Source organism: Mugil cephalus, chromosome 9 (assembly GCF_022458985.1).
Source record: "Mugil cephalus isolate CIBA_MC_2020 chromosome 9, CIBA_Mcephalus_1.1, whole genome shotgun sequence".
Lineage (NCBI taxonomy): Eukaryota > Metazoa > Chordata > Actinopteri > Mugiliformes > Mugilidae > Mugil > Mugil cephalus.
The window spans coordinates 890,621-904,869 of record NC_061778.1 but is presented as its reverse complement, the minus strand read 5'-3'; the positions used below and the strand labels follow the sequence as shown (position 1 = coordinate 904,869).

Here is a 14,249-nt window from a genome sequence, read left to right as displayed (position 1 = left end):
GTGATTCATATCAGCTAATATTAGCTGGGAGGCTATTAGCTCCTCCTCGCTCCCCAACGAGCAAACGACAACATACGAGAACATATAACAAGCAAACGAGAACATATAAGAACATATGAGAACATATAACCTCAGAGCTTCACCAGAGAACGTCCAACCAACATTTGACGCCACGTTGGGCTTCAGAACCACAGAGTAGTGACGTGTACATCACAGGCTCTGTGGTGCAATGGACAGCACGTTGGACTTCTAGCTGAACTATGAGGATGAGATTCAAAGGTTGTGGGTTCGAGTCCCACCAGAGTTGTTAAATCTTTAAACATTGGTCAATGTTTGGGTCTGCTGCCCCCACCCTGAGCTTCTAGGACTTGACCCATTGGATTCTGAACCTTGATCCAACCTGGATGTGGAGCCCCGCCCACATGCTACCTGTCACTCAAAGTGGGAACGCCCTTAATTATGCAGAATAATAAATAAATAAATAAACTAATTGGTACAGTCGTCATGAATAGTGAAATAAACCGTTGAGCCTAAAGCGTTTTTTGTACCAGGCTCTAATCATGTCTAATTAATGCTGAAAAGTGGGATTTGATCCGTTTTGGAGCCTCTAGTGGCCGCTCCATGAACTGCAGGTTCTGAGCTTCCTGACTGAGACGTGGATGTTAGCGCCTGTTTAGCGCCTGTTTAGCACCTGTTTAGCGCCTGTTTAGCGCCTGTTTAGCACCTGTTCTATGTCCGGTTATAACCACGGACGCTTCCTCTTCCTGTGACGTCCCGTCCACGTCCCCTGCAGACGACCAGAGGCTCATTCACAGCCTGAGACGTTAGCGGCTACGCTGCTAATATTAGCGGCTACGCTGCTAATATCAGCAAATATCTTCACATTTCATCGGTTTCTGTTAAATCACAGAGTAATAGCGATGAGTAATAACGAGGCGAGTCCTTCGTCTGGCTTCATGGACGCAGACGTCCACAGACCCGACGCTGAGTCCATCAGTCTCACGCATCACAAAAAAGAGCTTTTACACTTTTAGACACAGACTCTGTTCTAACCAACACTAACATCACAGGCCTGAACAAGATGAGCATACAATACCCTTCCTTCCCTCCTTCCTTCATCCTTCCTTCCTTCCTTCCTTCATCCTTCCTTCCTTCCCTCCCTCCTTCCTTCCTTCCTTCCTTCATCCTTCATCCTTCCTTCCTTCCTTCCTTCATCCTTCCTTCTCTCCCTCCTCCCTTCCATCCTTCCTTCTTTCCTTCCTTCCCTCCTTCCTTCATCCTTCCTTCTCTCCCTCCTCCCTTCCTTCCTTCCCTCCCTCCCTCCTTCCTTCCTTCCTTCCTTCCTTCCTTCCTTCCTTCCTTCATCCTTCCTTCTCTCCCTCCTCCCTTCCTTCCTTCCTTCCTTCATCCTTCCTTCTCTCCCTCCTTCCTTCCTTCCTTCATCCTTCCTTCCTTCCTTCCTTCATCCTTCCTTCTTTCCTTCCTTCCCTCCCTCCTTCCTTCCCTCCTTCCTTCCTTCCCTCCTTCCTTCTTCCTTCCTTCCTTCCTTCCTTCCTTCCTTCCCTCCTTCCCTCCCTCCTTCCTTCCTTCCTTCCTTCCTTCCTTCCTTCCCTCCTTCCTTCCTTCCCTCCTTCCCTCCCTCCCTCCTTCCTTCTTCCTTCCTTCCTTCCTTCCTTCCTTCCTTCCTTCCTTCCCTCCCTCCCTCCTTCCCTCCCTCCCTCCGTCTACGGCTAAAATAAAAAATCCTCCACTTCGCTCATGTTTGTTTGAGGAAAGTAAACAGAACTCAAAAGTATGAATGAGGTTCTAATCCGGTGCTTTCTAAGGATTAACCGGAGGGAAGAGGGATTAGAGGTTTGTTTAAAGTAGAACCACGTGAAACGTGACTGAGTCTGAGACTAAAGATAAACAGAGTTTAACAGCGGCTCTGACTTACAAACACACTGAGGTCACTGCTCATATACATATACATATATATATGTGTGTGTGTGTGTGTGTGTGTGTGTATATATATAGACAGAGTGATCTGAAGTGTGAAGTTTCTCTAATAGAAACCACACACATATATAAATGTAGATCACACTCTCTCTCTCTATATATGTGTGTGGTTTCTATTAGAGTGCAGATGACACTGATGATAGTTTTAATAGACATTAGTAGAAAGATCGACTCTGGTGGGACTCGAACCCACAACCTTTGAATCTCATCCTCATAGTTCAGCTAGAAGTCCAACGCGCTGTCCACTGCGCCACAGAGCCTGAAACCTTTCCTTCCTTCTTTCCTCACTTCGTCGCTCCCTCCCTCCTTCCTTCCTCGCTCCCTCCCTCCTTCCTGTCTGTATCGTGTAGGTCTGTAGGAACTGACTCACGGTGGAGCCTCTGGTGGACGTTAGAGGAACTGCAGGTTCCTGGTTCCTTCCTCCAAAATCCTTTAAATCATTAATTTACGGCTTTTAATTTATAATGATGGATATTAACACGATAATACATTTCACTGACCTTCTTCAGCCTGGTCCAGTCTAAGGTCCAGTCTAAGGTCTGGTCTAAGGTCTGGTCTAAGGTCCGGTCTGGTTTAAGGTCCGGTCTAAGGTCCAGTCTAAGGTCCAGTCTAAGGTCTGGTCTAAGGTCCGGTCTGGTTTAAGGTCCGGTCTAAGGTCCAGTCTAAGGTCCAGTCTAAGGTCTGGTCTAAGGTCTGGTCTAAGGTCCGGTTTAAGGTCCGGTCTAAGGTCTGGTCTAAGGTCCGGTCTAAAGTCCGGTCTAAGGTCTGGTTTAAGGTTCCGTCTAAGGTCTGGTCTAAGGTCTGGTCTAAGGTCTGGTTTAAGGACAGGTTTAAGGCCCAGTTTAAGTTCCGGTTTAAGTTCAGGTCTAAGGTTAAGATCTGGTCTAAGGTCAAGTCAGGTTTAAAGTCCAGTTTAAGGTCCAGTCTCAGGTTCAACCTAAGTTGAGGTCTAAGTTCAGGTCTAAGGTCTCTCTAAGGCCGGTTTAAGTTCAGGTTAAGGTCCTAAGTTCCGGTTTAAGTTCAGGTCTAAGGTTAAGATCTGGTCTAAGGTCAAGTCAGGTTTAAAGTCCAGTTTAAGGTCCAGTCTCAGGTTCAACCTAAGTTGAGGTCTAAGTTCAGGTCTAAGGTCCAGTCTAAGGCCCAGTTTAATTTCAGGTCTAAGGTCTAAGTTCCGGTTTAAGTTCAGGTCTAAGGTTAAGATCTGGTCTAAGGTCAAGTCAGGTTTAAAGTCCAGTTTAAGGTCCTGTCTCAGGTTCAGCCTAAGTTGAGGTCTAAGTTCAGGTCTAAGGTCCAGTCTAAGTTCAGGTCTAAGGTCTAAGTTCCGGTTTAAAGTCCAGTTTAAGGTCCAGTCTAAGGTCCGGTCTAAGTTCCGGTCTAAGGTCCAGTCTAAGTTCCGGTCTAAGTTCAGGTCTAAGGTTAAAATCTGGTTTAAGGTCAAGTCAGGTTTAAAGTCCAGTTTAAGGTCCAGTCTCAGGTTCAGCCTAAGTTCCGGTCTAAGGCCCAGTCTAAGTTCCGGTTTAAGTTCAGGTCTAAGGTCCAGTCTAAGTTCAGGTCTAAGGTCTAAGTTCCGGTTTAAAGTCCAGTTTAAGGTCCAGTCTAAGTTCCGGTCTAAGTTCAGGTTTAAGGTCCGGTCTAAGTCACGTGTCACTAACAGCTGGTTGTGTGTCTCGGAGGGAAGCCCAGCGTGTCCTCCCAGCGTGTCCTCTGGACGTGTTGTTGTCTCCGCTGGGCTTCGCGTGTCTCCGTCGTGTCTCCGTCGTCTCGTCCGCCCACGGATCAGAGTTGGAGAAGAATGGGAGGAAGAGGAATCCAGCGGAGAGGAGGAAGTGAAGCATCTCCGTTCATCTCTGCTGAAACAACATGAACATCTGCAGAGACCGACGGACAGTGAACGCATCCCTGCTGAGCTCTGCTGCCTTCACTGCTGTTTGTTTTTAATTTGACACTAGAATTAAATCTAAAGATTTCTGCTTATGTTCAGCACGACTTTAAAATCTGTTGTTGTGTTGATTTCTGATGAAAGTTGGTTCCTTGTGGTTGAACTGAATCATTTCACGTTAATAACGTGGAATAGAAATAAACTTTCTGATGGACTGAAGCTTCTTTCTGTTCTATGTGATTATATTTTATATTTATTTTATATATTATATTTATTTTACATACATTTGTACATTAGTTTATTTGTTTCTTTGTAGTTTTTCATGGATTGATTTTTTTATTTATTTAGTTTCTGTTATTTATAACAACAAAAAGTTAATTTATAATTGATATTTAATAAGATTTGTTAGTTTTTCTGAGTGTTGGTCACTTTTAACACCTCAGACTCTTTTTATTTATTGCAACCATTCACCTCTGTAATACTGACATTACTTGTGCAATATTTGATTATTCTTTATATTTTTATTACTTTTATTACTTTATTCCCTTTGTATTTGACTCTGTGATCATGAAAATAAAATATTGAGAAAAAAAAAGTTGAATCGTCGTTATTTTCTTTTCTCATATTTGGCCCAAACACTAAAACTAATAATCTGATAATGTTCTAGATTCACATTTGTTGAGGTTGTGTTTATTTATTGTCTGTTATTTATAACAACACAATTTTAATGTATAATTGACATTTAATGAGATTTGTAGTTTTTCCATCATAAAACGTATTTTTCTAGATATTCTGGGTGAATGAACGTTTAGTCCTGATCCAGAGGATCCGGGTCCGTGTTTTAGCTTTTACCCCGGATCCAGTGATCCGGGTCGGGTTTCCCGTCCCGCCCTCCGCCGGTCTAACGGAAGTTGACTTAAAAACACGAACGTAAACAGTTTATCCCTAAAACATGGATTAATATTTTTGGTTTATTTTGTCGCGGCCTCCCAGAGCCTCCGAGCCCGTCCAGAGGATGTCTAACTCGGCGAGGAGCGGAGACATCATCCACCTCAACGTCGGAGGGAAGAGGTGAGCTAACCGGCTAGCTGCAGGGACAATGCTAACAGAGAGGCGTCCATTATCGGACACACCCGTCAACATTTCCCACATTATCAATGATTTTATTCTGTTTTAAGCTCAAAGTCACATTATAATAAATCATTAGACACGCGTTAATAATTAATAAACACGTAATTACTCACAGAATCGACTTTTTTTACTTTTAACCTCAAAAATCAAAAGCTCGCGTCCGGCTCTTTTACAGTGTTCATTGTGATTTCTTTTACAGCTTCAACGTCAGATATTGTTTTATAAGTTATAAATTATAATTCTGTTATAAGCCAAAAGCAAAGAATGTTTATGTATAAAAACGTTTTAATTTTATAAGTGAATGTATTGTTTGCTTTGTGTCCGACGATGGAAGCAGGACAACTAACGTGGGGAGCTAAGCTAGCTAGCTAGCTCCTGGGTGCAAACTCACAACAACTCTCAGAAAAACACGACAATTAAGTAGAAATGAGTTCAACACAGTTTAACAAATGTGATGGTTTATCAACGTAGTCTGACTTAATTCATCAGAGCTTTGTAAAACGTGTCTGAATGAGAAAGGAAGCTGTAAATATGGCGAAGCTAACGATGCATTCATGCATTTCAGCCTTTTGATGGCATCATTTATTTAGTGGTGTTTTTAGGGTTAGTTATCATTATTATTATGATTATTATTATGATTATTATTATGACTATTATTCACTAAAATCACACAAAGTGTGTGAAAATAAGTCCAACTACAGTCCAACATTAATCAGAGGGCTGACACTTAACACATTTACCACATTTAACAGACATTTAACACACTCACAGTGTTTTCATGCAAAATACATGAAACAGAAAAGTTCAACTACTGAGATATATATATATATATGTGTATATATATATAATAACTCTGACCACCAACACGGCTCCATGGAAACATTCAGTGTTTTTCCACAAACACAAAATAAATTGAATAAAAAGTGCAAATTCAAAAGGATTCAAATTTGCAAAATGAACCTTTACCTGATTCTCTTATCAGGAGATAAATACTGGGAAACATTGAGCTCAGCCTTTGTCCTCAATAGAAGGAAATAATTATCTCATATAATCTGAGTCGTAGCTGATTTATGTAAATTTATGCAACATAAAAGTGGAGCCGGATGAACTATGGTGAGATTCTGCAGTGGGAAAGTCATTGTGGCCTCAGTGATGTTTCACATGGAAACACACTGACGGTTCTTCTTCTGTGGTGTCACCCATTGAAAACAGGCCTGTGACCCACTTTTTTGGGTCACGACCCACCAGCTGAGAATGAGTTTGATGCCAATATATTCAGAGATAAAGAAACTCCGCCCTCTAAATTACAGCTACGATATCTGTCAATAAACCTGATAAATGATGATGATAAAGAATTTAGAGCTGAACTATATTTAGTGACGTCTGCTAGTGACGTGCTAGCTTTAAGCTAACAGTCAAACAGTTAGCTTAAAGCTAGCCAGAGACGTGCTAGCTTTAAGCTAATAGTCAAACTGTTAACTTTAGGACGGAAATGTAGAGAATTTAACTCAGAGTTGTTTGGATTCATAGAATTAACTCAGAGGATTAAAGCCACAAATCCACATTGGAATCTTGAACCATCTGTTCAACATAAACTAGACTAAGAAATAAAGTATAATTATCATAATTATTATCAGTGTGTCAGCTCTGAATTTATTTTCATTTATCTACTTTTGGGTCTCAACACTAAACTTCTAAACTTCTGAATTAAAGACGTGTTTGTGAAACATAAGCCCCAGGTTTCTGACGTGGTGGCGCCCTCCAGAGGATTAACAGCGTCCTGTCAGGATCAAACTGAACTACATCCACCCTCTGTCTTTTATTTCTTTCACAGGTTCAGCACCTCCCGACAGACTCTCACATGGGTTCCCGACTCCTTCTTCTCCAGGTTCGTCACAGAAACTCGACCACTGACCATTTTTCTCCTAAATAAACCCAAATAATTCAGAGCGAAGGATTTTATTGTGTCACGGCTGAGAGATTTAAAACATGTAGTTATAATGAACGTCAATGGGACATTAATTCCTCTAATGTCACACACTGATAATGCAGTGAAGTCAGTATTTTAGATGATATGTTCATATCTAAGACTGATCTGAAGAAACGTGGCCCAGTCCCCAAAACATTCGTTTTATTTGTCATTTTATTTTTTTACAAAAAACAAGTGACGTTAAATAATCAAAGTGGCATTTAAAGGGTTAAAAATCCTCAGAATGATTAGATTTTAGTAGTTTTGTTAAGTAGAAAAGAACATGAGTCAGTTCTTGTAGCAGTTATTGGACGTGTAGTAAATGAAAGTTAAACATGTAACTCACAGACGTGACGAAGCTTTGAATAGAAGCTGAACTTATTCCTGGTTTTGTTTCTGTCTTCAGTCTGTTGAGCGGCCGCATCTCGACTCTGAAGGATGAAACCGGAGCTGTAAGAACGAAATCAGTTCAAATTCAGTTCATCTGTGGAGACGCAGCCTTTTTTAGATGCTCATAAATCATCTCCTCTCTCTCATCATAGATCTTCATCGACAGGGACCCCTCCCTCTTCGCACCCATCCTCAACTTCCTCCGGACCAAAGAGCTGCACCCGCGCTCCATCAACGTGCACATGCTCATGCACGAGGCCGAGTTTTACGGCATCACACCGCTGGGTGAGACGGAAACCTTTACTCTGAACGTTACTTTAGTTCATTTAGAACCTGGTAAATATGAAGGAAACACACAACACAAATATATTTTTCTTTCTTACATGGTCCTTTGTCTCCACCTAGTGATTAATGGTGGAACTACACATAATAAACAGATTGGATTTAGTTTTGGTCTTTTATATGTCAGCTGATTATTGCTGGTCATTAAAATCATACAAACACCAGTTAAATACATAAATATGTTCTGTTGTTTTTAGTTTGATTTATTATCATTATCATTATTTCCTCTGTAGTTCGGAAGCTGCAGCTGTGTGATGAACTGGACCGATCCTCCTGTGGAAACGTGCTGTTCAACGGTTACCTGCCTCCTCCAGGTACGTCACACCTGACGTCCTGATCCCTTCCCTCCTTCCCTCCTTCCCTCCTTTATCTTTTTAACCGCTGACCCTCCGTCCTCCCAGTGTACCCGGCGAAGCGTCGTAACCGCCACAGCGTGGCCGGGTCTCAGTTCATGGCGGGTCGGCCGTTACCTGGAGAGAGGGCGCCGGTCCGACGAAGCAACACGATGCCTCCGAACCTGGGGAACTCTGGGATGTTGGGGAGGATGATGGAGGAGCGGCCGTCAGGAGGTACCACGACATAACTTACCCCACCAGGGCTTCATGGACGTATTCACGGACCATCAGAGATTCACACATAAGATAATATTTACGTCAGAAATGGATTTTTTTCTAAGCTGAATTTATTTAGTTCATCCTCAAACTCTGATGTCACAGACGTCCGTCCATAGTTTTCTTGAATTTAAAGGATGAGGTTTCTCGTGTCTGGTTCCAGGTCCGGTGTCAGACCCCGGCTTGGTTCGGATCATCTGTGGTCACCATAACTGGATCGCTGTGGCCTACGCCCAGTTTGTCGTCTGCTACAGGTAAATACCTCCTCCCTCCATCTTCCTCACTCCTCCCTCCTCCCTCCTTCCTCCCTCCCCCCCGGTGACCCTGTTCTGTCCGTCCCAGGGTGAAGGAGTCCACCGGGTGGCAGCAGGTCTTCACGTCTCCTCGTCTCGACTGGATGATCGACCGCGTGGCTCTGAACGCCAGAGTGATGGGCGGCTCCCTGGGAGACAACGACAAGATGGTGGCCGTTGCCTCGGTGACGGAGATCATCCTCTGGTCCATCTGTCCGGACGGCAACGGGAATGAGATCGGTCCGAGCTTCTCTTACTTCGCTTCGAGTTACAGATAAAAGCTCAAACTGAAACCTCCTCCGTCCCTCCGTCCCTCTGTCCTCCAGGCGTCTTCAGTCTGAACGTCCCGGCCGAGGCTCTCTTCTTCGTTGGTAACCAGCTGATCGCCACCAGCCACACGGGGAAGGTCGGCGTCTGGAACGCCGTCACCAAACACTGGCAGGTGGGTGGCGACCGTGGTGACCGTGGCAACGGCGTCTCCGCGGAGACCAGGTTCAAATCCAAACCTGTCACTGATGAAGAGAAGCGTCACAGGTCGAAGGAGAAGGAGAAAACGAAATCATAATAACAAGAAGATGAAAAGAATAAAGAAGGAGGAAGCTCAGAGTTGATTCATTAGTTTTTGTTCTCCTTCAGAACCAGGACGTCGTTCCCATCAGTAGCTACGACACGGCCGGTTCCTTCCTCATCCTGGGCTGCAACAACGGCTCCATCTACTACATAGGTAGGAAATAAATGATCCGTCTGTCTCTGTCTGTCTCACTGTCTCCATCCATCCCTAAAGACTGTCTCTGTCTCTGTCTCCGTCAGACGTCCAGAAGTTTCCTCTGAGGATGAAGGACAATGATCTGCTGGTGACGGAGTTGTACCGGGACCCGACTGAAGACGCCATCACTGCCCTGAGCGTCTACCTCACCCCCAAAACCAGTACGCAGCAAAAACCACGAACAAACAAACGGACCCGCTGGTCCTGGACTCACTCACCGTCTCCCCCATGTGTTCAGGTGACAGCGGGAACTGGATCGAGATCGCGTACGGGACCAGTTCTGGGACGGTCCGAGTCATCGTCCAGCACCCGGAGACCGTGGGCTCAGGTCCTCAGCTCTTCCAGACCTTCTCAGTCCATCGCAGCCCCGTCACCAAGATCATGCTGTCAGAGAAACACCTCATCTCAGGTAAGAGACACCTCATTCTGTCATTAGTGTCATTATCAGCAGCCTTTAATTCACCAGCAACACACAATTAAAGGAGATAAACGAGAACATTAACCCTGATTAAAACACTTTCATCTAGAAAGTCACTGGAGTTTTCTGTGGCCGAGTTGTGCTAATACAACACTTACTAACGAGTCAGCTACTAACGAGCTAACAGGCTAACGGCTCAGTGAGCTACCAACGAGCTAACAGGCTATCTGCTCGGTAAGCTACTAACGAGCTAACAGGCTATCTGCTCGGTAAGCTACTAACGAGCTAACAGGCTAACTGCTCAGTAAGCTACTAACGAGCTAACAGGCTAACTGCTCGGTAAGCCACTAACGAGCCAACAGGCTAACTGCTCGGTAGGCTACTAACGAGCTAACAGGCTAACTGCTCAGTAAGCTACTAACGAGCTAACAGGCTAACTGCTCGGTAAGCCACTAACGAGCCAACAGGCTAACTGCTCGGTAGGCTAATAATGAGCTAACAGGCTAACGGCTCAGTAAACTACTAACGAGCTAACAGGCTAACTGCTCAGTGAGCTACTAACGAGCTAACGGCTCAGTGAGCTACTAACGAGCTAACAGGCTAACGGCTCAGTGAGCTACTAACGAACTAACAGGCTAACGGCTCAGTGAGCTACTAACGAGCTAACAGGCTAACTGCTCAGTAGGCTACTAACGAGCTAACAGGCTAACCGCTCAGATTATGAGCTGAATATTATCCTCAGCGTTGTAAGCTGTTGCCGTTCAGTAACGCTAGTTACACGTTTAAAGCTGCGGATGCTAACGGCAGCTAATCAGTTCTGAACAAATATGAGTTCACAATAAAGAGGCTCCTTTTGTTTTAAGTTTAAGTTTTAAGTCAGCACCTTGTGTTCCAGTGTGAAATAACTGTGAGTAAATTCATAGTAAGTAGTAGCAGTGGTGCTAAGTAGTATTTCCTTACCTCCTCTTAAATTTCATTTATTACGGTTTTAAAAAAGTCTTAAATTTGACTTGTTGAAACGTTAATTTCGTAAACCCAATAATAATGTAATGCGCTGTAGAAATTAAATGAAGTCAGAGCGCCCTCTACTGGATACGTTTCATTTCTAAGAATAACTTCATATCAGCTGATTATTCTGTAAAGGTTGCAGTCGGTGGATTAGTTCCAGGTCTTAGAAAGTCTCTGCAGACCAGGTCCCTGACGTCCCCGTCCTCTCGTCCTGTCCCCTTCAGTTTGTGCAGACAACAACCACGTGAGGACGTGGACGGTCACTCGGTTCAGAGGGATGATCTCCACCCAGCCGGGCTCCACGCCGCTCACCTCCTTCAAGATCCTCAGCCTGGACGAGGTGGACGGACACGGAGGCTGCAGCGCCGGCACCGAGATCGGTAACGGTTCATTCAGACCCGCACACACATCGGGCCGGGTTCAAGCTTCCCGCTCTGGGCTCAGCGGGTCCTGTCTCTGGTTTCAGGTCCGTACGGGGAGAGAGACGACCAGCAGGTTTTCATCCAGAGAGTCGTCCCAGACACAGACAAACTCTACGTCAGGCTGTCGTCCAACGGGAAGAGGTAGGACACGTCCTCGGGATGCACATTATTTTTATGTCTCGGGGTCTCAGGTCTCTGCAGACCCGATTAGACCGGGTCTGTCTGTTGGATATCGGCCCGATATCAGCAAAAAAAATAGTTTTTGTGTGTGTTTTTATGTCTGTAAAGAAGCGTTATACAAATAAAGTGTGTCAGTATTATTAGTATTAGTATGGGACGGTATCCGCCTGCTCCTAAAGTCTCTGGTATCATCAGTCCATCCCATAGTGGCTCCATCAGAGCCCAGAGGACACAGCAGCACCGTGTGCTAACATGCTAACACGGTAGCAAGGAGCAGGACAAGTCAGACAAAGATGTTGTAGCTGAGCAAAACTAGCTTCCTGTGGTGTCACAGACCCGGGGACGTTTCTTATGACGGAAACAAACCAACGCTGCCTGAAAGATACTGATGTAACGTTCCACACAACAAAATAGTAATAAAAGAATGTGCTGATATCGGATCCATATCGGGGACTGTCCCCAGAAATCGGAGACGTCTGTAATTTACTGGAGGATGTGTCTCATGTCCTGACTCTGGACGTTCTGCTTGTGTTGCTGTTAGTTTTATTCCACCTCCACCTTGTGGAGCTTGGTTTAGCCGTCACATGACCAATCATCACCCGTTTCCCTGTGTGAACCCGTGTGTGTCCAGGGTGTGCGAGGTGCGCTCTGTGGACGGGACGTCCATCACGGCCTTCATGGTGCACGAGTGCGAGGGCTCGAGCCGCATCGGCTCCCGGCCCCGTCGCTACCTCTTCAGTGGCCATAGCAACGGCAGCATCCAGATGTGGGACCTGACCACGGCCATGGAGATCGCCGGCAAGGTGGACATCAGAGGTACGACCCCCGACCCCGCCCCCGTCTGACCCAGGAGCTCTGTGATTGGCCGGCCGCCCAGTAACGAGGCCTCTGGTTGGTTGTCTTTCAGCTCTGGGCGGACCCACGGAGGAGGAGCTGCTGGAGCTGCTGGACCAGTGCGACCTGGCTCTGACCAGAACCCCGGACAGTACCCCGCGGGCCTCCACCTGCAGGTACCCACACACGGGCCGGTTCTTAGTTTCCAGGCTCTAGCCCCGCCCACTAACACGGAGGGGGTGGAGCCTATAGGACCTATACAACCAGCTGTTATTATATTTCTATAGAGTCGATGTCTCCACGCGCCCTGATGCTGGATTTATTCATAACATTAGTCAGAAATGAACCAGTTCAAAAAACCCGTTGAGCCGCCTGAACCAGAAAAGTGAAGCTACGAGTAAAACTACACATCACAGGAATGAAAACAAAGAAGAAGAAGAAGAAGAAGAAGAAGTAGTGATCTGTTTCTGTTTGTGTTGTTAGTAGCTGAAAATTAGCATTTATGCTAAATCTGGTGTTTTTACAGTAACAGCTGATTCATGTGATTCAGTGAATAAATGAATCTCTCCTGTCTCCTCTCCTCCTCTCTCTTCTCGTCTCCTCCTTTCTCCCGTCTCCTCCTCTCCTCTCCTCCTTTCTCCCGTCTCCTCCTCTCCTCTCCTCCTTTCTCCTGTCTCCTCCTCTCTCTTCTCGTCTCCTCCTTTCTCCCGTCTCCTCCTCTCCTCTCCTCCTCCTCCTGTCTCCTCTCTCCTCCTCTCTCTCCTCCTCTCCTCCTCCTGTCTCCTCGTCTCCTCTCTTCTCTCTCCTCCTGTCTCCTCCTCTCCTCCTCCTCCCCTCTCCTCCTCTCCTCCTCCTCTCTCCTCCTTTCTCTCCTCCTCTCCTCCTCCTCTCTCCTCCTCCTCTCTCCTCCTGTCTCCTCTCTCCTCCTCCTGTCTCCTCCTCGTCTCCTCCTCCTCGTCTCCTCCTCCTTGTCTCCTCCTCCTTGTCTCCTCCTCCTCTCGTCTCCTCCAGTCTTTACTCCCAGGACTCCTCAGGCTTCAGGACCGAGCGCCTCCTCTCTGCAGCAGCAGGAGGCCGAGGAGCAGCCGGAGCTTCGGGCTCCTCGGCCAATCTTTGTGGGACGCTCCCTCGCCAGGCCCCGCCCCCCCTCGCCAAACTGGGCCGTGACGCCGGCCTCCTGGCCTTCCCCAGCCCCGCCCACAGCCGGACGCCGAGCCCCCGCCCCTCCAGGCCCCCGGACAGGGAGTGGGGGCCCGTGCGGAGGGGGAGCTTCGTGGAGCGCTGCCAGGAGCTCGCCAAGGGCTCGGAGGCGTCGGGGTCGGAGGGCGTGAGGCGGAGCTTAGCCGTGTGCAGCGAGCTGGAGGCGCGCTTCGGCCTCAGGACGCCCACCACCTTCTCCGTGTCGCCCGCCGCCCGCTCCTCCCCCTCCACGCCCTCACCCTCACCCTCACCCTCCACACTGAGCTCCGCCCCCTCACCTCAGCGCAGAGCCACGCCCTCCTGCCCCGCCTCCACGCCAGCTAGCCCCGCCTCCTCCGCCGTGAGCCCGCCCCGCTCTCAGTCGTCTTTGCCTCGACGCGGGGCCTCGGCGTCGCCCGTCGACGCTCCCAGAGAGACGCCAGAGGCCCCGCCCAACCCAGACAGCCCCCCCACCGGCCCCAAACCGCACATGAACGAGACCAGCTTCTGACCCCGCCCCCGTTACCGTGGTAACCGCTAACAGCCCGTTAGCCTAGTAGCAAATTCGCCTCAGTTGGGTTTGTTCTGGAAAAATACTAAAGATCATTAATGAGACAAGAAAAGATACGAGGAATGAAATGAAGTTAACAGGATCTTTAATCGTGATCATTTAAACCTGATGAATTAAAGCCCCGCCCTCTTTTTGTAGTTTGTTTTCCAGCTGTTTTTCTAAAAACTAAACATTTGTACAGAAGCATTATTTTATAAATTTGTATGTTTGAACTCTGCAGACTCTCATTCATTCTTTTACCTGACGTTAGTGTTTTTA

The 14,249-nt window shown here is 46.7% G+C and overlaps 1 protein-coding gene and 2 non-coding genes across 3 annotated transcripts; 2 read left to right on the top strand and 1 right to left on the bottom strand.

The window, feature by feature from the left end:
- The first annotated feature begins 215 nt into the window (after positions 1-215).
- On the top strand, positions 216-307 carry trnar-ucu. Its single transcript is given in 2 exon segments — positions 216-252; positions 272-307. It is a non-coding gene; the product is annotated as a tRNA-Arg (tRNA).
- A 1,859-nt stretch (positions 308-2,166) lies between these two features.
- On the bottom strand, positions 2,167-2,258 carry trnar-ucu. The gene is given in 2 exon segments: positions 2,167-2,202; positions 2,222-2,258. It is a non-coding gene; the product is annotated as a tRNA-Arg (tRNA).
- Positions 2,259-4,739: 2,481 nt separating this feature from the next.
- shkbp1 (SH3KBP1 binding protein 1) lies at positions 4,740-14,208 on the top strand. Its single transcript, XM_047594675.1, has 17 exons — positions 4,740-4,948; positions 6,843-6,896; positions 7,384-7,429; positions 7,520-7,652; positions 7,943-8,023; positions 8,111-8,278; positions 8,484-8,574; positions 8,663-8,853; positions 8,940-9,055; positions 9,250-9,337; positions 9,424-9,540; positions 9,618-9,788; positions 11,030-11,185; positions 11,272-11,368; positions 12,039-12,223; positions 12,315-12,417; positions 13,253-14,208. Exons 1-17 carry the CDS (start codon positions 4,893-4,895, stop codon positions 13,929-13,931), a joined length of 2,532 nt encoding a protein of 843 aa, XP_047450631.1. The 5' UTR covers positions 4,740-4,892; the 3' UTR covers positions 13,932-14,208.
- Positions 14,209-14,249: the final 41 nt, after the last annotated feature.